A 27177-nucleotide genomic window follows, 5' to 3' on the forward strand; every position below is an offset into this window, starting at 1 on the left:
TCTAGCCCCATGCACGGGGCGATCGGCGGTAGCTCGTTAACGGAGATTTGCCGTGTTGTGGCGTTAAGGTCATTTCAACGAGATTAACCTGAAAGCACTAGTGGGAACACAACGAATATGACTGCACATTTACGCCGACATCATCCTAGTGCAAAGACAAGGCAAGGCAAGGCAAATTTATTTGTATAGCACAATTCAACAACAAGGTGATTCAAAGTGCTTTACAGAGACATTAGAAACAAAAACAAATAAAAAGCATGATTTAAAATAGATTAAAACAAGCAAACAAACAAACTAACTAAACACACACATTTCACACCTGTTCGCGCGATCTGAACCCTTATCGTAAGGGGAGCTACCAGTCCTTCTGTGGACGAGCTACTTTCTATTTTAAATTCCCTGAATTTCAAATACTCTCTAGACCCAGTCTAGACCCAGCTGGGGAGCTACCCAGAGCTCTAAACCCACTTAACAACCAAACAAACAAACAAACAAAACAGTATATAAAATCAAAACAGATAAAATCAGAACAGTAGATAAAATCAGTAGTTAATGTAAGTTTTGAAATTTAAGCTTAACAAACAAACAAAACAGTATATAAAATCAAAACAGATAAAATCAGAAATAGATAAGATCAGTAGTTAGTGTAAGTTTTGAAATTTAAGCTTAAAAGTGTGGATTTGGTGCTTTATTCAAATGCAGCTGAGAACAGGTGAGTCTTCAACCTGGATTTAAATAAACTGAGTGTTTCAGCTGATCTGAGGCTTTCTGGGAGTTTGTTCCAGATATAAGGAGCATAAAAGCTGAATGTAGCTTCTCCGTGTCTGGTTCTGACTCTGGGAACTGATAAAAGACCGGATCCAGATGACCTGAGGGATCTGGAAGGTTCATACTGGGTCAGGAGGTCACTGATGTATTTTGGTCCTAAACCATTCAGAGCTTTATAGGCCAGCATCAGAACTTTAAAGTCTATCCTCTGACGGACAGGCAGCCAGTGTAAAGACCTCAGAGCTGGACTGATGTGGTCCACAGTAGCATGCTTGTTGACAAAAACAACAAGCATGCTACTAACTTTAGCCGAGTCATTTAGACAGCTGTTAGCACATGATTCTCCTTATGCTGCTGAGAATATAGCCCAGAAGAAGCGGATAGTATAGCTTTTATTTTGGAAAGAGACATTTCTCTGTAATAAACTCTCTTTTCCAAAGATGAGTGATTCCTCAATCAGATACCGGGCTCGCAATATCGCTAGCCCGACGTCCTGGGGCTAGCGATTTTTCCAGTCGGGCTACCAAAATCTATCTCTGCCCTGCCCGTCGGGCTATTGTAGGAAGGAAAAATATATGTCAATGCTTTTGCATTCTTTCGGAAATGTAGCTGGGTAATTATGTCATTGGCATCGGTGAGCCACTGTCAATATGTGACATATTGAAATCGCGTTTGAATTTGCGCTTGTTTTTTTGCTTTCACTTTGCAATCGTGCGAACTGTGTATAGAGAGCGACAGCACTGATCTGTGAGTGATGATAATTTGTGCACCAATTCCTCTGACATCGTCTTATTAATCGTTAGCTTACTATGCAAACATGACAAGTGAAATCTCCCGCAGCAAGCTTAAACATGTCAGAGGTTGATCGCGCAGAGAATCGCTGAGCTTATGTGAGTGCGTGTGTAAAAGCATTTCAGTTCTGCTGAGCCAAATAAGACAGGTCAGGGTGAAGAAGTGACAGCCAAAGAAAAGCTTACCACAAAACGGAGAAGTTATGACAAATCAGACTATAAGGCAAAAAGAAAGTGCAGCTTTATGGTTTCATGGACAAAATAATTTCTGTGGCTGCAATATGACGAGCTAAATAACCAGGGCTGCACATAAGTGGTCCGCAGGTGCGCATTCGCTGTCAAAATAAAAAACACGCACAAGGGTTAGGGTTAAATTTAAAAACTGTACTTTTGAGTTAAAATATATATTTATAATTTTAATAAATGACAAATTAAAAAGGCATGAACATTTTTTTTGTATCGAAAAAATATCGAACCGTGACACCAAAGTATCAAACCGAACCGAACCGTGAATTTTGTGTATCGTTGCACCCCTACTGAATACATCTACATTTACTATATTTGCACATTTTGCATCTTACACATGTCTTCGTCCTGTCCAGTCTATAATATCCTGAGCATAACTTGAACCTGGTATTCAATATCAACATCGCACTTTACTGTATTAAAGTGCGGTCGGGGGGGGGGGTTCCATCTCGCTGCAGGGCAACCTGCTAGTGACAAATAAAAGCTGTTTCATTATTAGCACATGATCACTTTGTATTGTTTGTTGTCCTGTCTTTGTTTACTGTACATAGATAAAGTTAGTATTAGTACCTTTTTATCTTTTTAATTTAACTTTAATTTAGTGAGTTAATATTTATTTGTAATTTCTAGTTTTATATCTCTTGTAGATATATTTTGATGTTATTATTATTATTATTATTATTATTATTATTATAATAATAATAATAATAATAATAATAATAATAATAGATTGCAGGGCAGCACGGTGGCACGGTGGTTAGCACTGTTGCCGCGCAGCAAGAAGGTCCTGAGTTCAATTCCACCATCAGGCCGGGGTCTTTCTGTGTGGAGTTTGCATGTTCTCCCCGTGTTTGCGTGGGTTCTCTCCGGGTACTCTGGCTTCCTCCCACCATCCAAAGACATGCAACTTGTGGGGATAGGTTAATTGGATAATCCAAATTGCCACTAGGTGTGAATGTGCGCGTGAATGTGAGTGTGAATGGTTGTCTGTCCCCCGCGACCCTGAAAAGGATAAGCGGAAGCGGATGGATGGACGGATGGATAATAGATTGCATTTATATAGCACTTTTCAAGGCACCCAAAGCGCTTTCCAATTCCACTATTCATTCACTCTCACATTCACACACTGGTGGAGGCAGCTACAGTTGTAGCTACAGCTGCCCTGGGGCAGACTGACAGAAGCGAGGCTGCCATATCGCGCCATCGGCACCAACACCAGATATTCTTATAAATGCACCATGGGGGGCTTGGGGTGAAACCGCATTTCGATATGCAATGTGTATATTGTTGTATTAACAATAAAGATCTTGAATCTTCTGACTTTTGATAACTTTCCTAGTTCTATAGAATTATATGACAAATTGGCTCTCTTCTCCCTCACTGTGTCATGAGTACACAATTTCCCAATGTGATCACTGTTTCAGTTCATCATAGATATAGCATGTAGTTTATTTTATAAATTATGAGCATTTTTATATTATCCAGGATGTACTCATTCTTCAACAACTTCTCAATCTGTAAATGTTTTCATCATCACCATCTTGGTGATGATAAAAAGTTAATTAAAGGCATAACTTTACCAACCAATGGGCGATGTTACAGTGATTACATCAATCTTTTATACTGTCAGTCATGTCCACATACATGTTATGTCTTGTAGTTTACTTCCATTGCTAAAGCAAAAGCAAAACCAAACACATTGCTCCCTCTTTGCTATTAGTGGAAAAATACACCACATCAGCCCCAAAATTATATGGCACCACGTGGCATTTGGTTGCTGAAGGTAAGGCAGAAGTGGTGGGAGTGATGGCAAAAGCGAGAACACCGATATCAACAGCGAATTTTGAGATATGTGAGATCTTTCATTTATTTGACCTTTTGTATGTTGGAAGTATGTTTTTTTGTTTGTTTCATGTGTCAGAACAATGAGGCGATTACTGAATGCCATAGATGGTGCCAAAAAGCAACCAAAAGCATACTGTGGGGTGACACAGATTGTGTGTTTTGTCATTTTGGTAGCGCAAGTTCGGCTCAAAGATTGGACGCAAGACTATGGTGAGAGACAGATGAACCAATCCACAAATATTATTCAAATGAGACAAGCATGACATGAGAAAATTGCCCCTTTTCTCTCTGTCATGCCTGTGACGGAGGCGCTTCGCAATCCTATTACAAAATGGCTTAAAAAATGGGACCCGAAGGTGATATTGATGTACTTTACGGTGAGCATACCAGGAAGTTGCGATATATATCTATGTTTTTTGGTGTGTGCAGTGCTTAAATTGAGATCAGGAGTTAAAAGGAGAGGGAGTTAAAAAAAAGTGTGGTCACAATGGCAGGTTAAAGAAAATATTTCAGCAGCACTTTTGTGCACCTCACACTCTAACCTCACTCTAGCTCTGCTATACACCTCAATAGGGAGGAATTTGAGAGATTTTTTGTGACATTTTTGGTAATAATTGAAAAACTGAAGCAGGTACTGTGATTAGTTTTGTAGGCACGCTCATGCTGGTCAACTTGGTGTGGCAACGATGTACAATGGGCAAACGGTGTGGGAGAAAAACTAGCCTAAAGGAACTGAGAGCAGCAGAAAATGAGAGAGACAGGTCTCTCCATTCAAAGTCAATATGACTATATCAACAGAAAAAGTGGAATATTTCAGAAACTACAAAATATTAAAAATCTGACTAGAAGCACACAGTCCACAAATGAGCCAGTGGTTCTGAGGTATAAATTGTGTCTCTACGACAAACGAGTGAGATTAGATAGCCGATGAAGAGGTAGAATTAGGGCTGCTTGATTATGGCAAAAATGATAATCACGATTATTTTCACTGAAATTGAGATCACGATTATTTGACGATATTTATTTAACCCTTTAAGACCTACTATAGAACCAAGTCCACCAGAGCTTATATATATATATTTTTTTTACATGCTGTAGTGCCATTTGTGGGAGCATTTCAAGTTGCTATACATCAATACAACTGTTATAGCCCATATTTTAATAATATGTATGCATTAAGTCCATAGTAATTACATAAATTGCAAAAAAAGTGCAATAAACTACAAAAAAAATTGAAAATCGCTTTTGTTTTGTTTACATATATTTCTACTTGGAGAAATTTAAGAGGTTTATCCCTCAAAACTTTAAATACAATAAAGTTGCAAAAAATAGTTTCCCACCACAGGAAATTTATTTTGAGTGTCTTCATAGTTTTATTTCGGAGATACAGCAATTTTTATATACTGCAGGAAAAACAAAAAACAATCCTATGATGCAAATTTGCAAAGAAAACAGCAGGTGCATCATTTCACTGTGGGAAGTGTTACGAACAGCTGATAGGAACGGCAAAGCGTGTTTCTGGAATATTATGTTTTTGTTCCTGCAAGCGCTTTTTATGCAATTTTTGCAAAGCTATATGTGGAACGAAACCGTGACCGAGGACAAGCTGATTGCATAAGATGTAAGTACAACTCCTCCGGTTTCATATGCAAAACAAATTATTGCGCTAGCTTACATGGTTCAGGTTCTACAGGGATTTAAAAATAGTTACGCAAAACGGAGCGTGCTGCTCTGACCGGCTTTAAAGGGTTAACAATGACTTTAAAAAAATAATATAAAATGGTGTGCAACACCACTGAAGGTTTTTTTTTTTACCTCTCTTTTCAACCAACGGCAGTCACTCTCCAAATAACTTCTGCTTAGCTTTCCGAGCTTCCCTCGGGTCCTCTTAATCAGCGGTCTCCAACCTTTTTTGCGCCACGGGCCGGTTTATGCCCGACAATATTTTCACGGACCGGCCTTTAAGGTGTCGCGGATAAATGAGGGAGGGGCTAATAATCGGCTCAGTCATTTTTAATGATCGTTGAAAGCCCAGATCGTAATCGTGATTAAAATTCGATTAATTGAGCAGCCCTAGGTAGAATAATAATAATAATTTTAAGAATGGCCAATGACAATAACAAAAACTGGGATTGTTGTTTTCCCCTTCATTTTAGGTCATCACTTACAACTACAGTTCGGTTCATATATATATATATATATATATTTGGACACTGACATAAGCTTTGTTTATTTACTGTTCACTGACACATATTCCAATTATAGGTATATAATGGACATAATGTGAAGACAACCATAATGTGAATTTGAGTGTCCACATTAAAATTGGATGATAGTATTAGGAGTTTCCAATCCTTAAAATGGTCCACCCTCTTTGTAAAAGGACCAAAAGTAATTGGACAATTGACTCAAAGGCTATTTTATGGGCAGGTGGGGCCAATATCTTCATTATGTCATTATCAATTAAGCAAATTTTTTTTTTTAAAAATGTCCTGGAGTTGTTTTGAGGTATGGTGTTTGCATTTGGAAGACTTTGCTGTGAACAGACAACATGCGGTCAAAGGAGCTCTCCACAGACGTGAAACAAGCCATCCTTAAGGTGCGTAAAAAGAAAAATCCCATTCAAGAAATTGCTACAATATTGGGGGTGGCAAAATCTACAGTTTGGTATATCCTGAGAGAGAAAGAGAAAAGAAAGAAAGAAAGAAAGAAAGAAAGAAAGAAAGAAAGAAAGAAAGAAAGAAAGAAAGAAAGACCTTTAACAAACGCATTTATTAATATCAAAATTTAATAATATAAACAAACACTCACAAAGTCACCATCACAAAAATAGCCCCCAAAAACCAGACACACTTAGATTCACCTGTAGTTATCAAAACAAATACACCGAATAATAATATAATTCTAAAAGTGTAAAACAAGAGTAACATCCTCCCTCAATGAACATAAAACATTTCGAATACACCACAAATCTATAAACATCTGTAGATTACAAGTAGCGCTATAAAAAGCATGCTCCATTTTCAATCTCGATGCAACGAACCCCGTAAAACTAAGTACTGCATCAGTCCAACTCTGTCCAAGCATTTTATTTTTCCTTGTTTTTGAAATTGCTAACTTAGCCATACCAAGAAGGAAACTGATTAAGAGTCTTCTTTTTTAAAGCTCTGTACTTAAGACTAAAAACAAAAACAGCCATAGAAAAACGCTCACCCAGGGCTTCCACCCAGTCCTGCAATAAACTAAACAGGCTTTTTAACCTTACACAAGACAATGGTAAAATGGTAAATGGCCTGTATTTATATGCGCCTTACTAGTCCCTAAGGACCCCAAAGCGCTTTACATATCCAGTCATCCACCCATTCACACACACATTCACACACTGGTGATGGCAAGCTACATTGTAACCACAGCCACCCTGGGGCGCACTGACAGAGGCAAGGCTGCCGGACACTGGCGCCACCGGGCCCTCTGACCACCATCAGTAGGCAACGGGTGAAGTGTCTTGCCCAAGGACACAACGACCGAGACTATCCAAGCCGGGGCTCGAACCGGCAACCTTCCGATTACAAGGCGAACTCCCAACTCTTGAACCACGATCGCCCCAAAACAAAAACAAGTGTTCCAGCAACTCCTGTTGACAAAGGAGATTGCAAAGAAAAGCGTCTGGACTTCTTTAAGTTGCTTGAAGACGTTTCACCTCTCATCCGAGAAGCTTCTTCAGTTCTAAGGTCAAATGGTGGAGAGTCTCAGATTTAAACCTAGTGGGAGTATCCCCCCACAGAGGGACAAAAGGACCCCCTGATGATCCTCTACCTAATCACATGAGCCAAGGTGTGAAAACTGGTGTGGGTCTCAATCAGCCAGGGTTTCAGGTGAGCTCATTGTAAAACCTGGCCCCACCTTATCATGCAAATTCCTGAGGTCAGATGGCCCAGGATGTGAGTGGGCATTAAGGCATCTGGGGAGGAAACTGAAAACTGGATTATAAATGGCAGACAGTTGGTGTCGTAAACCCCCGCCTCTGTTCAAAGATGGTCGCTCACAGTGGACATAGATGGCTTCTTTCACTCCTCTTTCAAACCATCTGTCCTCTCTGTCCAAAATGTGAACATTGGCATCCTCGAAAGAGTGACTTTTATCCTTAAGATGCAGATGGACTGCTGAGTCTTGTCCTGTGGAGGTGGCTCTTCTATGTTGTGCCATGCGCTTGTGAAGTGGCAGAGCCATTGCAGGGGGGGCGAGGTATTTAAAGGGAAACCCCCCCCCCCAAAAAAAACCCCAGCTTGGACACTGCTAGCATAATGGACAGGTTTTTGACGGGGCTCCCACGCAAACGCAAAGCAGGAGATGAAGCATAGCTGAATATGTTTCCAAACCAACTTCATTCTAAGCCAAAGACTAGAAAATATGGTGAAGCATATCTTCCCTTTGGCTTCACCTGCACAAGTGCCAAGGTAGGTCTCCCCTGCATACAGGGAGTGGCAAATGAGTATTTTGTCCACATCATCCTCTTCATGCATGTTGTCTTACTCCAAGCTGTATAGGCTCAAAAGCCTACTACCAATTAAGCATATTAGGCGATGTGCATCTCTGTAATGAGAAGGGGTGTGGTCTAATGACATCAACACCCTATATCAGGTGTGCATAATTATTAGGCAACGTCCTTTCCTTTGGCAAAATGGGTCAAAAGAAGGACTTGACAGGCTCAGAAAAGTCAAAAATAGTGAGATATCTTGCAGAGGGATGCAGCAGTCTCAAAATTGCAAAGCTTCTGAAGCGTGATCATCGAACAATCAAGCGTTTCATTCAAAATAGTCAACAGGGTCGCAAGAAGCGTGTGGAAAAACCAAGGCGCAAAATAACTGCCCATGAACTGAGAAAAGTCAAGCGTGCAGCTGCCAAGATGCCACTTGCCACCAGTTTGGCCATATTTCAGAGCTGCAACATCACTGGAGTGCCCAAAAGCACAAGGTGTGCAATACTCAGAGACATGGCCAAGGTAAGAAAGGCTGAAAGACGACCACCACTGAACAAGACACACAAGCTGAAACGTCAAGACTGGGCCAAGAAATATCTCAAGACTGATTTTTCTAAGGTTTTATGGACTGATGAAATGAGAGTGAGTCTTGATGGGCCAGATGGATGGGCCCGTGGCTGGATTGGTAAAGGGCAGAGAGCTCCAGTCCGACTCAGACGCCAGCAAGGTGGAGGTGGAGTACTGGTTTGGGCTGGTATCATCAAAGATGAGCTTGTGGGGCCTTTTCGGGTTGAGGATGGAGTCAAGCTCAACTCCCAGTCCTACTGCCAGTTTCTGGAAGACACCTTCTTCAAGCAGTGGTACAGGAAGAAGTCTGCATCCTTCAAGAAAAACATGATTTTCATGCAGGACAATGCTCCATCACACGCGTCCAGGTACTCCACAGCGTGGCTGGCAAGAAAGGGTATAAAAGAAGAAAAACTAATGACATGGCCACCTTGTTCACCTGATCTGAACCCCATTGAGAACCTGTCGTCCATCATCAAATGTGAGATTTACAAGGAGGGAAAACAGTACACCTCTCTGAACAGTGTCTGGGAGGCTGTGGTTGCTGCTGCACGCAATGTTGATGGTGAACAGATCAAAACACTGACAGAATCCATGGATGGCAGGCTTTTGAGTGTCCTTGCAAAGAAAGGTGGCTATATTGGTCGCTGATTTGTTTTTGAATGTCAGAAATGTATATTTGTGAATGTGGAGATGTTATATTGGTTTCACTGGTAAAAATAAATAATTGCAATGGGTATATATTTGTTTTTTGTTAAGTTGCCTAATAATTTTGCACAGTAATAGTCACCTGCACACACAGATATCCCCCTAAAATAGCTAAAACTACAAACAAACTAAAAACTACTTCCAAAAACATTAAGTTTTGATGTTAATGAGTTTTTTGGGTTCATTGAGAACATGGTTGTTGTTCAATAATAAAATTATTCCTCAAAAATACAACTTGCCTAATAATTATGCACACCTGATATAGGGTGTTGATGTCATTAGACCACACCCCTTCTCATTCCAGCGATGCACATCACCTAATATGCTTAATTGGTAGTAGGCTTTCGAGCCTATACAGCTTGGAGTAAGACAACATGCATGAAGAGGATGATGTGGACAAAATACTCATTTGCCTAATAATTCTGCACTCCCTGTAATGTCAGGCACGAACATTTTTCTTGTAAAACAAAGGGGGGCCTGGAACCACTGTTGTAGGTGATGACAGCAAACAATCCTGTACAAAAAAAACTCATTGTGAAACAACTGTTCCTCAAAAAGCCACAGGGCAGGTCTAGGGTTAGGATCAAGGAAAATCTTCCAAGCATCCAACACTGAATGATAAGCTCTGCTGTTTTAAGCAAAAACAACTGCTTATCCAGTCCAGGATATCCAGCTTTCTGAAGAAGCAGCTGAGCCAAGGGCAGCCAACAGTAACTACTTCCATAAAGCAGCTTCTGAGCAGTTTGTAATCTGAAGGCAGTGGTCTTGGCCATGATATCCAAAACTCCTTGACCTCCCTCTGACACGGGAAGAAGAGTACAGATGCCTTGAGCCAATGCTGCCCGGACCAGAAAAAATCCATAATGAGACGCTGAACATCTCTAACTAGCCCAGCAGGTGGAACCAACACTACAAGCCACTGTATGACAGCTGGGGTAGCAACCGTTTCCATTTAGACAACTTGGACTCAACCTTTTCCCGTACACCCTCCCAGTTCTTTTTCTAAAATTGTCCATTACCTATAAAAAGTCCCAGTGTCTTAATACCATTCTTTCCTCAGCACAAATTTCCTTGCAGGGTTTGACTGTTCTCTACATACCATTTACCCACTAATAAGACCTCGCTTTTGCCTCAGTTAACTTTGGCCGAAGAAGCCTTTTCATACAAAGATAAGCTCTCACTCAGTTCATTCACATCATGTTGATTACTAATAAAGATATTAACATCATCAGCATAAGCAGAAACAACTACCGAAGAACTGTGACCCATACCCGGTAAAGTACGACCTTTTAATTTTGCTCTCAATCTAAATAAGAGGTTCAATTGCTAAACTATATAGCTGACCTGAAATGGGACAACCCTGCCTAATACCTCTATGAATTGATACAGTGTTACTCAACCCACCTGCCACCTTCGCTACACAACTAGCATTGGTGTAAAATAATTTCACCCAAGAAAGAAAAACATTTCCCACACCAAATTCTTGCAAGGTTGAAAAAAGAAAAGTAGGATCTACACAATCAAATGCCTTCTCCTGATCAATAGAGATAATCCCCACACTTAGGTCATATGTCTCACAGACAGCAAACAATCTCTTCTTTTTGTTCAACCCACTGAATTAAAGTGGAAAATCTGCACTTCAAGTGCATCTGAGCTGTTTCATTTAAAATTATTTATGGTAATATACTGAACCAAAATTAGAAAAAAACTTTTCTCTGTTGAAATATTTATGGACCTAACTGTATTTGCATTTATGAAAAAGTCTGTGTTGGAATAAATGTGTCACCATATAGATCTGTCTGCATGCATGCCTGTATTTGAACATGTATACTGTAATATGAAAATTAGAACTTACCCCAACTAACATCACAACATTCCATACTATATAAAAAAATATAAATTAATCATGAAGTGAAACATTTATTTTACCTGAGCTGTGAGATATAAGGCAGACACTCCAGGAAACTCCTCACTTCACTCTCTTCATGTGAGCAGCCTGTCAGCTCCACGTGTTTCTTCTCTGGTTGGAGTTTCAGCACTTCCAGGAGGATGGAGGTCTTTCTCTCTGAGAGGTTTATGAACCAGACTGCAGGAGCTGACTGGAAAACTGACTGTAATGATGGAAGGACACTCAAGCCTGTTTTAGTCTCATAGTCCTTCACATGGGAGTACAGATCCAGCAGGAAATTGCACCATTTATCTTTAAAATTTAATCCTCTGTATATGCACACTGACAATAACAGCTCCAGTATCTTCTCTCCTGTCTGCTGTTCTCTCTCTGCTGCTGCACAGAAGAGATTCACAAAGAACCTGGTTTCTTCTGAAGGCTCTGGTGACTGAGTGCCAAAACTGTGATTAGGGAAAATTAAAAATATGTTATGGTTTTTCATCAGTCCTTTTATGCTCCTTCTACTATCAAATTCCTATATATTAACATGCAAAGAGAAATACTGAAATACACTAGGGAGCTTACCTGAGCTGTGAGATATAAGGCAGACACTGAAGGAAACTCCTCACTTCACTCTCATCATGTGAGCAGCCTGTCAGCTCCACTTGTTTCTTCTCTGGTTGCAGTTTCAGCACTTCCAGGAGGATGGAGGTCTTTCTCTCTGACAGGTTTATGGACCAGACTGCAGGAGTTGACTGGAAAACTGACTGTAATGATGGAAGGACTCTCAGTGCCATTTCAGGCACACTGGAGTACAGGTCAAGTAGGAAATCGCATAGTATTTCTCTAAGAAGAAATCCTTTGTATGTGCACACTGATGATAACAGCTCCAGTATCTTCTCTCCTGTCTGCTGTTCTCTCTCTGCTGCTGCACAGAACAGATTCACAAAGAACCTGATTTCTTCTGAAGATTCTGAGAATCCAAGAACAACGCTGAAATAAAAGAATGAAACATAATGTGAGGATTTTTAACAAACAGAGTGTGAACTGTGTTATTTTGTTCTAACATTAAAAACATTTCAAATAGTGAAACTTCTTTTGAATTAAAAAAAAAAACATTGCAAAGACAATAGTTCACCTGAGCTGTGAGATATAAGGCAGACACTGAAGGAAACTCCTCACTTCACTCTCTTCATGTGAGCAGCCTGTCAGCACAACTTGTTTCTTCTCTGGTTGGAGTTTCAGCACTTCCAGGAGGATGGAGGTCTTTCTCTCTGAGAGGTTTATGAACCAGACTGCAGGAGCTGACTGGAAAACTGACAGTAATGATGGAAGGACACTCAAGCCTTTTTTAATTCTATAAGAGTACAGGTCCATGAGGAAATCACACCATATCTCCTTCAGAGGGAATGTTTGATATGTGCACACTGATGATAACAGCTCCAGTTTCTTCTCTCCTGTCTGCTGTTCTCTCTCTGCTGCTGCACAGAACAGATTCCCAAAGAACCTGATTTCTTCTGAAGGTTCTGACAACTGAGTGCCAAAACTGTGATCAGGAAGATTTGAAAATATGTTATGGTTTTTCATCAAGTCATTTTATGCTACTTCTAGTATAAATTTCTACATATTAATTAGAGATGGCACGATATCACTTTTTTTATGTCCGATACCAATATCAGAAATTTGGATATCTGCTGATACCGATATAGCATACTTTATAATCAATAAAAATTTTTTTAAATATCTTGCTGCATTTTGTATAAGTTCATACTCAAATTTAAAAAATACAAAACAAAACTAAAGCTATTCTGTTATACCTTTATGCAAAAAATACACTGCACCCAAAATATTTCATAGTTCAGCAAAAGTGATCAGTCTAATAAACTTAAACCTACACCATCCTTCCTATTGTGGTATTTTAAGTAGTACTTAGTGGAAATTAGTGATGTGTCCTGTGTGTCGAAGCTTCGAAGCGTGCGTCGAGTAATCTCGGGGGAGTTTTTGTGAAGCGCGTATCGAGGCTTGCTTTGATTACATATGCAGTGACGTTCGAGGCCTTGTGGGCAGTCAGTACCACGTGACTGATTCAGGAATTGGCTTGCCGGTTCGTGCCAGATTCAAAATAAAATGAGCAGCAAAACACAGCTGATTCCCCCATCACACTGTGTTGTGGAATTGGATTACGTACGTGCTACATAGTTACTTGAGCATTTCTTCTTCGATAGAACCAGCAAGGAAGAGATTTTTTTTCTCTTCTAATAAAGTATGCACACAGTAATAAATATCACAAATGATAAGTACCATAATATAAATAAACAACACTACAGATCCTATAACCTGACTTATGTCTTTTAGTTTATTAAAAAGTGAAGCGTCACACAGTTTGTGTCATTATCCAGATGTACATAAGCATGATTACACAGTTACTAGGGGCGGATTTTGATTATCGATTACAATCGATTCTAGCTTGGATAACGTGATATTGATTCATTAAAATCCTGAATCGATTTTTAATATAAATTTATTTTGCCCCAAACGCCAGAATCTCAGGTTAAACCTCACTAAATTCCAACAACCACCAAACAGCTAAAACAGTAAATGACAGCAGATACACATAGGCTATTATGCACAAAGACGTAAACACAAAGCGCGGACCCGCCAACACATCAGAATCAGTGAGATGTCGCCTTTCTCACCCGACGGCACGGACGCGGTCAGGGCCGAAAGCCGACAGCTCGCTGATTCTGATCCGTCGGCGGGCTTTGTGTTTACGCCCTTTTTGCACTGATTCTGAAGCTGTAGGTTTTACCTCTCCAAACAATATTGACTGAACCAGCAGCAAAAGAAGATCCAAACTACGCTTCACATAAACATAGCCATGAATTCCTACCTTTGCTGTTTTGCTTCCACCACGATAAAAATCACACTTCATGTACAGCTCTCTTTCTCTCTCAGTGTACTTCAAGAACAGTTTCCCGTCTAAAAATCTGTTTTCTGCATTATTCGCTTGCTTGTTACGCACAAGTCTACCGTTGTTTACAGCGCTGTCGGCCGCTGTTTTTTTTCCTTTTACTTACTTCCGAAAAGAAAACCTCATTTCTGCTGTTCCGTAGGCTACTGAACAAATTTAAACTTTTTTAAAATTATGCAAAATTGTAAAACGCTCAGCTGTGTCTCTAAACCTCTGTACCTTTTCTCTGCTTCACTTCAGCAGCATCAGGTAATGTTCATGTGTTGATTAATGGTTTTCTTTCATTTTTGATCTACTGCAGAATATTTTTATAAAAGCGTTTTTCTGTTTTAGCCTCAGCTACTTTGATACAAAGGCATCTGCTGTGATGCTTACACCTTTGATAAAGTCTTGCAAATGTCATCTTTCTTTTTATAGATATAAAAATATGGAAATGTACTGATCCGTGATTTGAATTATAACATTTCTGACTGTCTGAGGCAACATTTCCCCGGATCGGATCGAATCAAATCATGGATCGAATCGATTCGGGACCTTGTGAATCGCCATCGAATCGATTCTAGAAATCAGTGACGATACCCAGCTCTAACAGTTACACAATCATACCAAAACTCTGTCCTGATAGTTTCCTCTTTCTCTTTTGTATCAGACATACTGAGACAATATTCGGGATAAATAATCATGAAAACATTTTATTTATTCAGTTTAGAGGTTTACACGTCACATCATTATAATCACAGAGCCTGTTTCACTTGAATCATCCACTTGATCACAATGCTTCGAACCATGAGTCGACCAGTTGGATGGAAAGCTTCAGTTCATCACGAGGCTTCATCTCACCATCACTAGTGGAAATATTAAGCAACCTAACTAACAGGGTGTTACGAAGCGGCTGTGTGGAGGTAGGAAAAGGACCCAAAGTGCAGACTTCGGAGACAGACATGAACTCAAAAAACAGCTTTAATGCTGAACTCAAGGTAACAAACTTACAAAGCACAAACATTAACGCAGGCAGGAAACCAAAACACACAGCATGCGTGAGGGTAGATAAGAGTAGATCACAACATGAACACAGAGAGACACAGGGCTTAAATACACAGAGGGAGCAATCAGGGAATGGGTAACAGGAGGGAAACACAGCTGGGGCAAATCAGGCCTAACAAGACAAAGGAAGCAAAACCAGACGCATTTACATGAGACGCGGACTTTCAAAGTAAAACAGGAAACATAACACAGAGACGCGGACTTGACAAGGGGATACAGCTGACAGGGGAGACAGAGCAACTAGAGAACACAGAGACATAAACCATAAGACAGAACTCTAACAAAGAAACCAAAGACTAGAAATGATAAATAATATAATAGACTCAAAACCCTGGGTCAACGACCCAGGGTTTCCTAACATAGGGTTGCCAACTCCCAGCAAAAAGAAAAAAAAAGGGAACTACCCCCTACCCTCTGCCTCATAACGCTTAATTGACGTAATCGACTTTAATTTAATGCAAGTGTAACAAAAAAAAGCAGCACAGAAATCTATTTTTCTACAATAGTTAAATAGATTCAACATCTTTCTTCAACAGAATTGCAGACTGCACAGATGGTATCTTCCCATAGGAAAAAGTACTATAGCTTCCTAGGGTATATATTTGACTCAATAGTTCCGATATAGAAAATTAGACTTCTATACATTTTACATCAGATGAAAACTTTGGTTGTAAGATTCAAATAATTATTCATTTAAAGTTAGACATGACAATTAGAAAGAAAAGTATGTCTTTGTGCCCCCCTTTCCCTGTTAATGTCCTACCTGCCCCCCTGACAAAACTTTGCTAGACCCGCCCCTGCACAGTTACCAGCCGTCAGATACGCAGAAAAGGATCCTGGTGTAGAAAGTAATATTAAATAAATTCTAACAACAGCTTATCAAGCTTGAACGTGCTGCTGTTGTTTATCCACTGGTTTCCTCTTTCTGGTGCAAAGTGGGCAATAAACAAACAAGAGAGATGGACTCGCAACAGAAAAGCCGATCAGCTGATCATTAATCAGTTTCATGATTGAAGTAGCAACAGGAGAGGGAGGGAGAAAGAAGAGACAATCGGTCCATATATCGGTTGTTAAGCTTAACGTGTGAATGCTTTACAAACATTCAGAGATGAACTTACACAATTGCTTTACATCTCTTCAAAACCTTTCTCTGAGATTAAATGCTGGTTTGGTAGCGAGGCTCCAAATGCTCAACCAGACCGACGACAGGTCTCGCACACCACCGCCGCTCTATCACGTAACGCATACTGCTCTGACGTGCTACGGTTATGAGCTGAGTTATGCCATGTCGCAAGTTTTGTGAGTTGTTTTTGTGATATTTATTGGATTGGATTAAATTTTTTATTTCTTTCCGATATCCGATCATGTAATTTAGGTCAGTATCGAACCGATACGTAATATTGGATCGGTCCATCTCTAATATTAATGTGCAAAGAGAAATACTGAAATACACTGAGGAGCTTACCTGAGCTGTGAGATATAAGGCAGACACTGAAGGAAACTCCTCACTTCACTCTCTTCATGTGAGCAGCCTGTCAGCACAACTTGTTTCTTCTCTGGTTGGAGTTTCAGCACTTCCAGGAGGATGGAGGTCTTTCTCTCTGAGAGGTTTATGGACCAGACTGCAGGAGTGGACTGGAAAACTGACTGTAATGATGGAAGGACGCTCAAGCCCATATCATGCACACTGGAGTAGAGGTCAAGTAGAAAATCACACCACTTCTGTTTTAGAGTGAATGATTCATATGTGCACACTGATGATAACAGCTCCAGTATCTTCTCTCCTGTCTGCTGTTCTCTTTCTGCAGCTGCACAGAACAGATTCACAAAGAACCTGGTTTCCTCTAAAGGCTTTGGTGACTGAGGTACCACACTGAAATATGTAAAGCAGAGTTATTTTTTATATGTGACTTGAATGGATTTTTTTCTCTAAACTCTGTCATAGTTTAATCTCAATTATCCCCCCATTGGGGCTGCCAGAAATGATTATTTTGATAGTTAACTAGTTACTGATTATTTTTGCGATTAGTCGACTAATCAGATCATGCATCTATTGGATGTAAAACGTACAGCTTACTGCACCAGGATGGATCTGCGCTTATATAACTATCATTAGCTTAAAGCTTGAAGTCTTTAAGGTATGTGCTAACTAAAAATAAAGACAAGATGATAGTTTATTAAATTTTAATGAAATTTGCAGATTGTCTCAGTGGAGTTTAATAAACTCAGCCGTCTGCTCCTTGCTATCTAAAATATAACAGGACACTGGAGTAAATTCTCGAGCATCTCCCACTTCTGTTTAATCGGTTTTCTGTTTGACGTTTATTCAGCTGTGTAAAAACAATAACTTTAATTTCAGCCAAACCAATTTACTCAGGAACAAATAAAACACTGTAAAAGCCAAACAATAGCAGTTTTAAGTTATCTAACTGACTTATATATCATGTTTAACCTGAGTAGTGAAAGACCGCGGGGGGTTTGAAAACGATGTGCCGGGAGTTCGCTGTTCTTGCCAGCTCTAGTGAGCCTTGAACCCCGGCTAGCTATCGAGCTGGTGAGTAACAGATTTCTGCGAAAAAGTCTGAGCGCTTTTACAAATATGTGATGTCTTGATAAACCGAGCAGATATTTGAAGTTTACACAGCTGAGAATATGTTAAATGTTTATTTTGTGACCCAGAAAGAATAATAAGTGTAATATTGAAACTAAGTAGCTGCTGCCATTGTTGGAAACTGAAGAGGGCCGCGCTATGAATTCTGGGATAGGTTGAGCCACGAACTATACACCCGACCCATCCTTCAAATCTGGGGAAATGAAGGACACATTTTTCGGCCATGTTTGGGGGAGTCTTCGAATTTGGACAATCTTGTCGCTGTAACATTATCGGCCTACCAATGCGGGCACAGGAGGATGCAGTTCCTGAATTTGGACACAGCTACGATACCAGACACTGCTTCTTCTTCTTCGGGGTTTAACGGCAGCTGGCATCCTTGTAAGTGCAGTGCTGCCATCTTCTGTTTCAGTCTATTATTACACTCTTAAATCCTACTACTTATTCTTGCGTCTTTCAGCATCTTACAAGGCTTTAAACGACACGTAAACTATTAAATTAGTCTTTGACGATTTTGATAGTCGACGTAATCGTGACTAGTCAACTAATCGTGGCAGCCCTACCCCCAACCCCCGACACACACTCACACACACACACACACACACACATTATGTGGGAGAAACAACTGAATAGTTACCTGAGCTGTGAGATATAAGGCAGACACTGCAGGAAACTCCTCACTTCACTCTCTTCATGTGAGCAGCCTGTCAGTTCCATCTGTTTCTTCTCTGGTTGGAGTTTCAGCACTTCCAGGAGGATAGAGGTCTTTCTCTCTGAGAGGTTTATGAACCAGACTGCAGGAGCTGACTGAAAAACTGACTGTAATGATGGAAGGACACTCAAGCCTGTTTTAGTCTCATAAGCCTTTATGTGGGAGCACAGATCCAGCAGGAAGTCACACTGATATTCATCAGAAATGTCTCTGTCATTAAAAGGGAATGTTTGATATCTGCACACTGATGATAACAGCTCCGTCATCTTCTCTCCTGTCTGCTGTTCTCTCTCTGCTGCTGCACAGAACAGATTGCCAAAGAACCTGACTGTTTCTGAAGGCTCTGAGAACTCAGTGACAAAGCTGAAACCAATGCAAAATATTTTTAAAGATGAGACTTAAGTTGATGTTTTCTCCCAACTCTGTAATATTATAATTTGAATGAAACAAAATAAGTGAGACAAACAGAAAACAACATTTCATTTACCTGAGCTGTGAGATATAAGGCAGACACTGCAGGAAACTCCTCACTTCACTCTCTTCATGTGAGCAGTCTGTCAGCTCCACGTGTTTCTTCTCTGGTTGGAGTTTCAGCACTTCCAGGAGGATGGAGGTCTTTCTCTCTGAGAGGTTTATGAACCAGACTGCAGGAGTTGACTGGAAAACTGACTGTAATGATGGAAGGACACTCAAGCCTGTTTTAGTCTCATAGTCCTTCACATGGGAGTACAGATCCAGCAGGAAGTCACACTGATATTCATCATGCAGGTCTCTCTCATGAATAGGGAATGTTTGATAGCTGCACACTGATGATAACAGCTCTACTATCTTCTCTCCTGTCTGCTGTTCTCTCTCTGATGCTGCACAGAACAGATTGCCAAAGAACCTGACTGCTTCTGAAGATTCTGAGAATCCAAGAACAACACTGAAATAAAAGAATGAAACATAATGTGAGGATTTTTAACAAACAGAGTGTGAACTGTGTTATTTTGTTCTAACATTAAAAACATTTCAAATAGTGAAACTTCTTTTGAATAAAAAAAAAAAAACATTGCAAAGACAATAGTTCACCTGAGCTGTGAGATATAAGGCAGACACTGAAGGAAACTCCTCACTTCACTCTCTTCATGTGAGCAGCCTGTCAGCACAACTTGTTTCTTCTCTGGTTGGAGTTTCAGCACTTCCAGGAGGATGGAGGTCTTTCTCTCTGAGAGCTTTATGGACCAGACTGCAGGAGCTGACTGGAAAACTGACTGTAATGATGGAAGGACACTCAAGCCTGTTTTAGTCTCACAGTCCTTCACATGGGAGTACAGATCCAGCAGGAAATGACACCATATCTTTTTAAGAGGGAATGTTTGATATCTGCACACTGATGATAACAGCTCCAGTATCTTCTCTCCTGTCTGCTGTTCTCTCTCTGCTGCTGCACAGAACAGATTCCCAAAGAACCTGATTTCCTCTGAAGGTTCTGGTGACCGAGACACAACACTGAAATCATATGGATGAAAAACAAGTAATTTGTGAAACACCTAGCTTCTTAGCACAGTAGAAAAATGGTATAATTTATTATTCTTAAGACTCACATAAAAATAGCAGGAGATAAAGAAAAAAGATATTCAACATATTTACCTGAGCTGTGAGATATAAGGCAGACACTGCAGGAAACTCCTAACTTCACTCTCTTCATGTGAGCAGCCTGTCAGCTCCACTTGTTTCTTCTCTGGTTGGAGTTTCAGCACTTCCAGGAGGATGGAGGTCTTTCTCTCTGAGAGGTTTATGGACCAGACTGCAGGAGCTGACTGGAAAAGTGATCTGAAATCTTGCAAGTCACCTGAAAACTCTTTGGTCTTCACATATTGGTACAAATCAAGAAGGATGTTATTTAAGTCAATTTTAACTGGAAATGCTGAGACAAGCATATTCACTACATCGTTGAAGTTTGGTCCATCATGAAGTGCCGCTTCCAAGCATAAATCCATGAACAATCTCTTTTGTTCCCTCTCCAGTGTCCCATGGTACTTCTCCTGGCTCCATGAAACTGGACCTCTGGAGCTGAATAAGAGAATTGCAGGTGACCAAACATGTTTCTGCTGCATTTTCTGTAAAACTTAAAAGGATATACTGCATAATGGGAGACAACCAGAAATAGTCCTGTATAACATCCCATATGTAATTGCAGTAATTATTCCAACCATTTTATGCAGAATCTCTGTGTAATCTATGTATGTACAACAAAAATTTAAACAAAAGAAGTTCAGATTAATCAGTCACAACCATCAGCAGCCTGAGGCCTGTCAGAAACTATGATGTGTTAAACTTAGTGTTTGTTAGACTCATTCTGTTCCATTTGAGAAGTACAAGGATTCGACTTTAAAAAAACATGAACTCCAGTACTGTTATTCAAAAAGTTAGTGCAAAACAGAGAGATTTTAATTCTAACACCAAGACTGGATAAAACAACGTGGAATCACTATTACATTCAAACAAAAGCTACATACCTGAATGAGCTGATGAATGGCAAAGCCTCTAACAGAGACTCACACAGACTCTGACAAGCAGAGGTTTCCCTGTCCCAGTAGAGGCAGACATTAACCTTTGTAGGCATCCTTTGGATGACTTCCACAGCTCTTTCAAACAGCTCCTTTTCACCTTGAGTTGGAAGGTGCAAATGATTTCCATCAAGACTGAGTAAGGTTACAAAGTCCATCTGCTCTTCACTGAGGAGAAAACTTTTCCACAGCTGTCGAGGGGCAGGGTCACACCTGTAATTTAAAAAAAAAGAGATCAGTACTTCATTATGAAACTAAAAGTATTTTGAGTATTGTTCTCATTCTTTGACATAATCAGTAATATCTTATTAAAAATATATTCAATCATACCATTGGACATTTTTAAGGCATCCAAAAAGATGTCTTGTTGCTTGTTCTGATATGATCACGTCCTCGAGGTTCAGACATATTTTCCTTTCCTTTGACTGAGTGACCACATAGGCCACAGCACAGCAAGGGTAAGGATCCAGACTGTCTCCACTGAGGTCAAGATGGTAGTCCAGTTTGTCTAGAAGGTAGACGCATGCTTCAGGACTCTGGGACTCATACAAGCACTGGCATAAGAACAGTATGTCGACATGGAGCCCACTGCCCTCAGTATCAGCCTCTTCTTGCTCACACAGATGAGGAAGAAATGTGTTAATCAGCTCCTTGAAGAACCAGTTAGATGTATTCTTCAGGTCCTGATCTGGAATCAGATGCTTCATCAAACTTGGGCTCTTCTCATTCAACAGTCGACACATGAAGGGGATCAGATGTTTCATGTGTTTCTTCTCCTCTGTGAGGCACTGCTGAAAAACATCTCTGACTTTATCAGGATTCTTCAGGAGCCACAGTGCTGCAAAAAACTCCTGCACTGTGTAATGGAGAAATGCATGTGTGGTTATCGTTTCTGTCGGGGCCACCTTGATGAGAAGTGGTTTCAGGAAGGACAGGACACAGATGTCTTCACAGGGCAGTTCTATAAGGTTCTGAGTTTTTTGTAGAGTTGCAAGAAAAGAAATTTCAGCCAGAGACAGAATTTCTCCTCTCTTAGTGCTGATGAAGAAATTCAGCTTTTGGTTCTTTGTTTTGCTGTTTATCTGAAGGCAGAATCGAACAATATTGATGTAGATATCAGTTATTGTACATGGCTGTGGTGCATGTTTTGATGAAAAGCAAGCAGCCACCATCAGTGCATACATGGGGACATGACAAAGAGTTACCAACTCCAAGTTACTCAAAACCGTCTGATCTTCACCGAGTGTTGCAGATAGGTATGTTTTTATAGTCTGCTCACTAAAGCCTTTCACCTCCACTCTGATAAAGTCCCGACGAAAAAAGTATTTTTCTTCATCATCTGGTCTGCATGTTATGATGAGCTTTGCAAGAGGAAGTAGGTCTTTCTTTATAATTTCTTCCACCAGCAAAGAGAGATCTGTGATTCCATCAAAAATTATAGTAATTTTGTCAGAGTTACTCTTCATATCCTGTAAGACCTCATCTTTGCCTTCATCTGGTTCACAAAACACGTTGAAAAGCAGTTCCTCCAAGTTTTTAACATTCAAGATGTCAGATGTTTCTCTCATGTCAAAATAAAACATGTAATCAAGCTCATTGCTTTCACTTTCTGCCCAGAGTCTCAACATTTCACAAGTCATTGCTGACTTTCCAATTCCAGGCTTTCCAACCAAGAGAATGTTTTTATCCGTTTTCAGCAGCTCACTGGGAGAAATGTCTGATTTATCATCAGGGATGTATTTCCTCATCTTTTTAGGACGACTCATATTGCTTTTCTTTCTTTTTGATTTCTTTATTTTAGATGGAGAAACACTCTCCTCTGTGTCTAATACAAGTGAGGCATACGATAGATCAGGTTTCTTGTTTTCTTCAAACAGACTTGTACTTGCTGTCCAAAACTCATTTGAAATTTGTTTTACTTTTGACTTTAACTTTGCCTGATATCTGTAGCACGGCCTTGGTCCTGAAAACAATGAGAAAACAAATTTACTATGAATCCCAGTGCCTGGGAACTCTCTAAATTACTCTTTTTAAACCTAATCATTTGACTGACATGTTGCCAGTTAACCTAATCAGTTTTTAAATTTTCGTAGACCTGTTTCTTTTGTTGCACCAGTCCCAACTTTTTTGAGACACATTACTGCCATCAAATTCAAAATGAGACCATTTTTCATGAAACAGTAAAATGTCTTAGTTTAAACATTTGATAGATTTTCTACGGTATATTGTGCATAAAAGACAGGTTCATGGGTACTTGGGAACTTTTTTGGAATTGGGGTAGTACAGCAAATGAAACCAATAACGTGGCTAATTTCCAATCAGAATTATGCTTCAAAATACCTTGTAAGTAGTTTACATCCACCTGTATGTCATCGTTGAAGGAAAAGCAGCTGATCCAATGATGCAGATCAAACTTTTTCTCATCTGAAGTCCTTTTCCTTGTCATGTCAATACTCTTGATTAATTCATAGCAGGCTGCTTCACCTTTTGTTGTGACTGAGTCCAGTATTCTTCTGGTTTTATCGTACTCATCCTCCTCTTCCTGTATTTTGCTGACTTCTTCATTACTGAGAACGTTTAGCTGATACAGGTTATCCACAATCACAGAGAGATTTGTTAATTCTCTGATAAGATGGCCTCTGGCACTCTTAACATATTCTAAGGCAGACTGTGCAGTAGAGGCCATGTTTCCTGACTTCTGTGTATCCTGCACGCTGACGCAGATTCATTGACCTGGAGATGGAGATATCAGATTTTAAAAGTTAATTAAAATAAACAATATACTTGTTTTTAGGTTTTTTTTTCGTAAAAGTTAAAATTAGAAATGCAGCTAAACAAGACCTCTAATGGTGTTTCTCAGTTCAGAAACTGATACCTGTGCTCTACAGTTGACTGCACTAGCTACCTAAGTGACTTTAAAATTGTATTAATTAATTTTTAATTGTTACATGGCCTTCTTGTACCTACATTTTAGATTTAGTCTTTTAGACTTTTAAACTGTGTACAGCACAAGTATAACTGCATATAACTCACTGCACATAAGGTTTTGAAGCAGCTAAAAAATGTAAATCCATCTGCTGTTCTTCAACCAATCAGGACTATCAGTGGTTAGGCAAGTCTTAAGAGACTAGAGCAGGGCGATATGGCCAAAAATATTTATCACGATATATATTTGAAAATTTGCGATAACAATATAACCGACGATATAATTGATGCGAGACAAAATACAACTCCACAACATTACTAGCGCAAAAAGACAACCTTCCATTTATTTTCACTTAAACAAGAAGTTGGTTTTTATGTACATTAAAGCTTTATAAAAATGTAACAGGGCAAATGCAAATTCCTTGCTGAAAGTTTAACCAAAAGGCATTTCCAGTAGAAATGGGCTGACATATCCTGAGCATAACCATGTATAATATCCACTGAAGTTAAAAAGAGGTGCTTTGCAACATTAAACTGCAGTGTGCAGTACGTATTTTTCGGACCATAAGGTGCACGGGATTATAAGGCACATTAAGCGAAACAAAGCAGTCAGATAAATCAAACTTTATTAAACTCATTCTTCTTGCTTCCTCCACTTCTGTACCATTGTTTCATTAATGTTGAATTCTCTGGCAGCTGCTCTATTCCCATGTTGTTGCAGTATATTAATGACTAACCTCGTATTGTGGATGGATTATCTCAGTTGTTCTCCTGACTGAAGTTTGGTCCGTTTACAGCATCCTGCCATGCGATTGCATTTGTCTCTAACCATGAGGAACCTTCACGTTAACTTTTATAAGTGGAAAAGTGTTAGTGTTCGTCCTCCAGCTTCACTGTTTATGTTATGCTAACATAGCTGTGTCGCTAGCGATCACGTAGCACATCATTATATAGCAGCTAGCCCAACTTCAGTAACCCTACAAACGTCACTGCTGTTTAGTTTCCTGTCTTCATTTATGTTGGAAGTGATAGCAGAGCTGTACGTTTGATTTTTTTCAGAAATCTCTCAGTCAGAACATGCTATATCATGCTTAGGTAACTAGCGAAACTAGCGAGCTAACTTCCGCTAGCTTCCTGCTAACTTCTAACTCCGTTAAATGTAATAACTTTTGTTTTCATGGATGCCTGGAAGTTAAACTTTATAGTTACACCTGGTAAAGCAGCAATGCTGATCGTTTTATTAAAGATGAAAGAATTTAGACAGTTTTTAACTCTTAAGTGATGCTGCAGTGTTGTTTGACCTGAAGTTTACGGAGTTTAGGACCCAGATTACTCCCAGATTTAAGAGCATCTTAGTCCGACAAATATGACAATAACAACGGCCGCTTGCATGTTCTGCAAAAAATGTGCTTTGTTGTGTATCTGACGGACAAACACCAAACCAGTTCCACATCACGGAAGTTGCACCATTTTTACAAACCAATTCTGGTTCATCTGTTTCACTCAACAATCGGCCATGTGCGTATGAAAACAAAGGCACTGCGCATGCGCGTTTTACTCCCATTCTATCGCGATATTTCATTTTCCTATCGTTGCCTAACATTATACCGGTATCACCGTGAACGGTATAATATGGCCCAGCCCTATAAGAGACTATTGAGTCAATATGGTATTAAATCTAATAGACACAGATATAGCTAATGGATATATCTGATATTTTAATAGTAAGTCTGCATACATTCTCCACGAAAAACTTATTATACAACCACAGATACAGAGGTAGTTAAAAACATTTTTAAAAGTCCCAACTGGTTTATGAACTTCAGACACATTCACTTTAGAAGCAAAATTTTGCTGGGTTTATTCCAGCCAGAGACACAAATCCCCAGGGTTCATACACCTTTTCAAATTCAGGGGTCAAATTCAAGCACTTTTTAAGCACTTTAAAGGTCCATTTTCAACCTTTTTCAGCACAGTACCAAAAAATGCATGTTTTACTTCGCACCACCTCAGTAAGACCATGTGAAAATTAAAACAAATCATTCTAGTTTGATTTAAACACCTTTGTTCCCCCTTTGTTAAAAAACTGAAAAATGCACCACACAAAATGTTGCCTTATATGCATATAGTGTATAAACTCAAAACACACATTTCACTTAAAAAAATTAAAGATTTGCAAATGTGAACAAATCAAGAGATATTCATTCCTCTAGAAAACCCCCCCCCCACAAAACAAAACTACACGAAACTCCACAAAATAAATACACAGCAGGGCCAAATTAATAAGTCTTCTCATCAGATATTGATGCTTCTTTCCTATATAATACATAAATTATATAGGAGATGGATGTTTTTTTGTTTTTTATGTTCATTTCCAATAAAACTAAGTGTGAGATGTTTAACTACATTGCTGTCTACATTATTGCTGAAGCCAGGCATGGAGAAGAGCACTAACTGGGAGAGCCTTTGAAGAGATGACATACTCAGTTCGATTCAACATATAAAACTTTAAGAATGCACAAGCATCTATCAAAAGTCTATTTATTTAATCTGTCATCTGTGATATTATTAGGTACAATTATAATGTATTGTTCATCTCCCTTAAATAAACAGCCAGCCTTAAAGTATGAAATATTCACATACAAAAAAACATATATATTTGTCTATTGTCTCAGTGGCTGATAGTGTCCCATAGACATCAGTGTGATTTGAAGTCATTTATAATGTTTAGGTTGTTTAATGTGTAAGTGCTCACGATAAACAGATTTTGAATGAAAGCCAGGGAACTTTGATAGCACAAAAAAGTGGCTATTCTTTGTGCACATATTGATTAGTCCCTCTTATTACCATTATTTTCTCCTAAGGTGTTTCCAACGGCACCAAGTTAATGTTTGAAAAAGTTCAGTAATACACAAAAATATAAACTGTATTCTATTAACTTGGTGACAACTTCACTTTTAGCCTTTAATCAGAAAGCCTTAAGTTGGCTAGTTATATATCTGGCTAACGTTTAAAGCTTTCACTTGAGTGAAGTAACTCACATTACTGCTACTGCTAAGTAATGTTAGC

General features: G+C 39.5%; 1 protein-coding gene across 1 annotated transcript; it reads right to left on the bottom strand.

Annotated features, from left to right (window-relative positions):
- Positions 1 to 11330: 11330 nt before the first annotated feature.
- LOC146680823 (uncharacterized) lies at positions 11331 to 23869 on the bottom strand. The gene is made up of 9 exons (XM_085447735.1): positions 23524 to 23869; positions 21514 to 23146; positions 21133 to 21396; positions 19703 to 20122; positions 19119 to 19556; positions 18557 to 18994; positions 16774 to 17181; positions 12663 to 12839; positions 11331 to 11622 (listed from the first exon to the last, which is right to left on the bottom strand). The coding sequence occupies exons 1-9, from the start codon at positions 23867 to 23869 to the stop codon at positions 11331 to 11333; spliced, it is 4416 nt and encodes a 1471-aa protein (XP_085303861.1).
- Positions 23870 to 27177: the final 3308 nt, after the last annotated feature.

Source organism: Copadichromis virginalis, linkage group LG23 (genome assembly GCF_057382275.1).
Source record: "Copadichromis virginalis isolate Kocher_CV1m ecotype Utaka linkage group LG23, C_Virginalis_male_GT1.1, whole genome shotgun sequence".
Classification (NCBI taxonomy): domain Eukaryota; kingdom Metazoa; phylum Chordata; class Actinopteri; order Cichliformes; family Cichlidae; genus Copadichromis; species Copadichromis virginalis.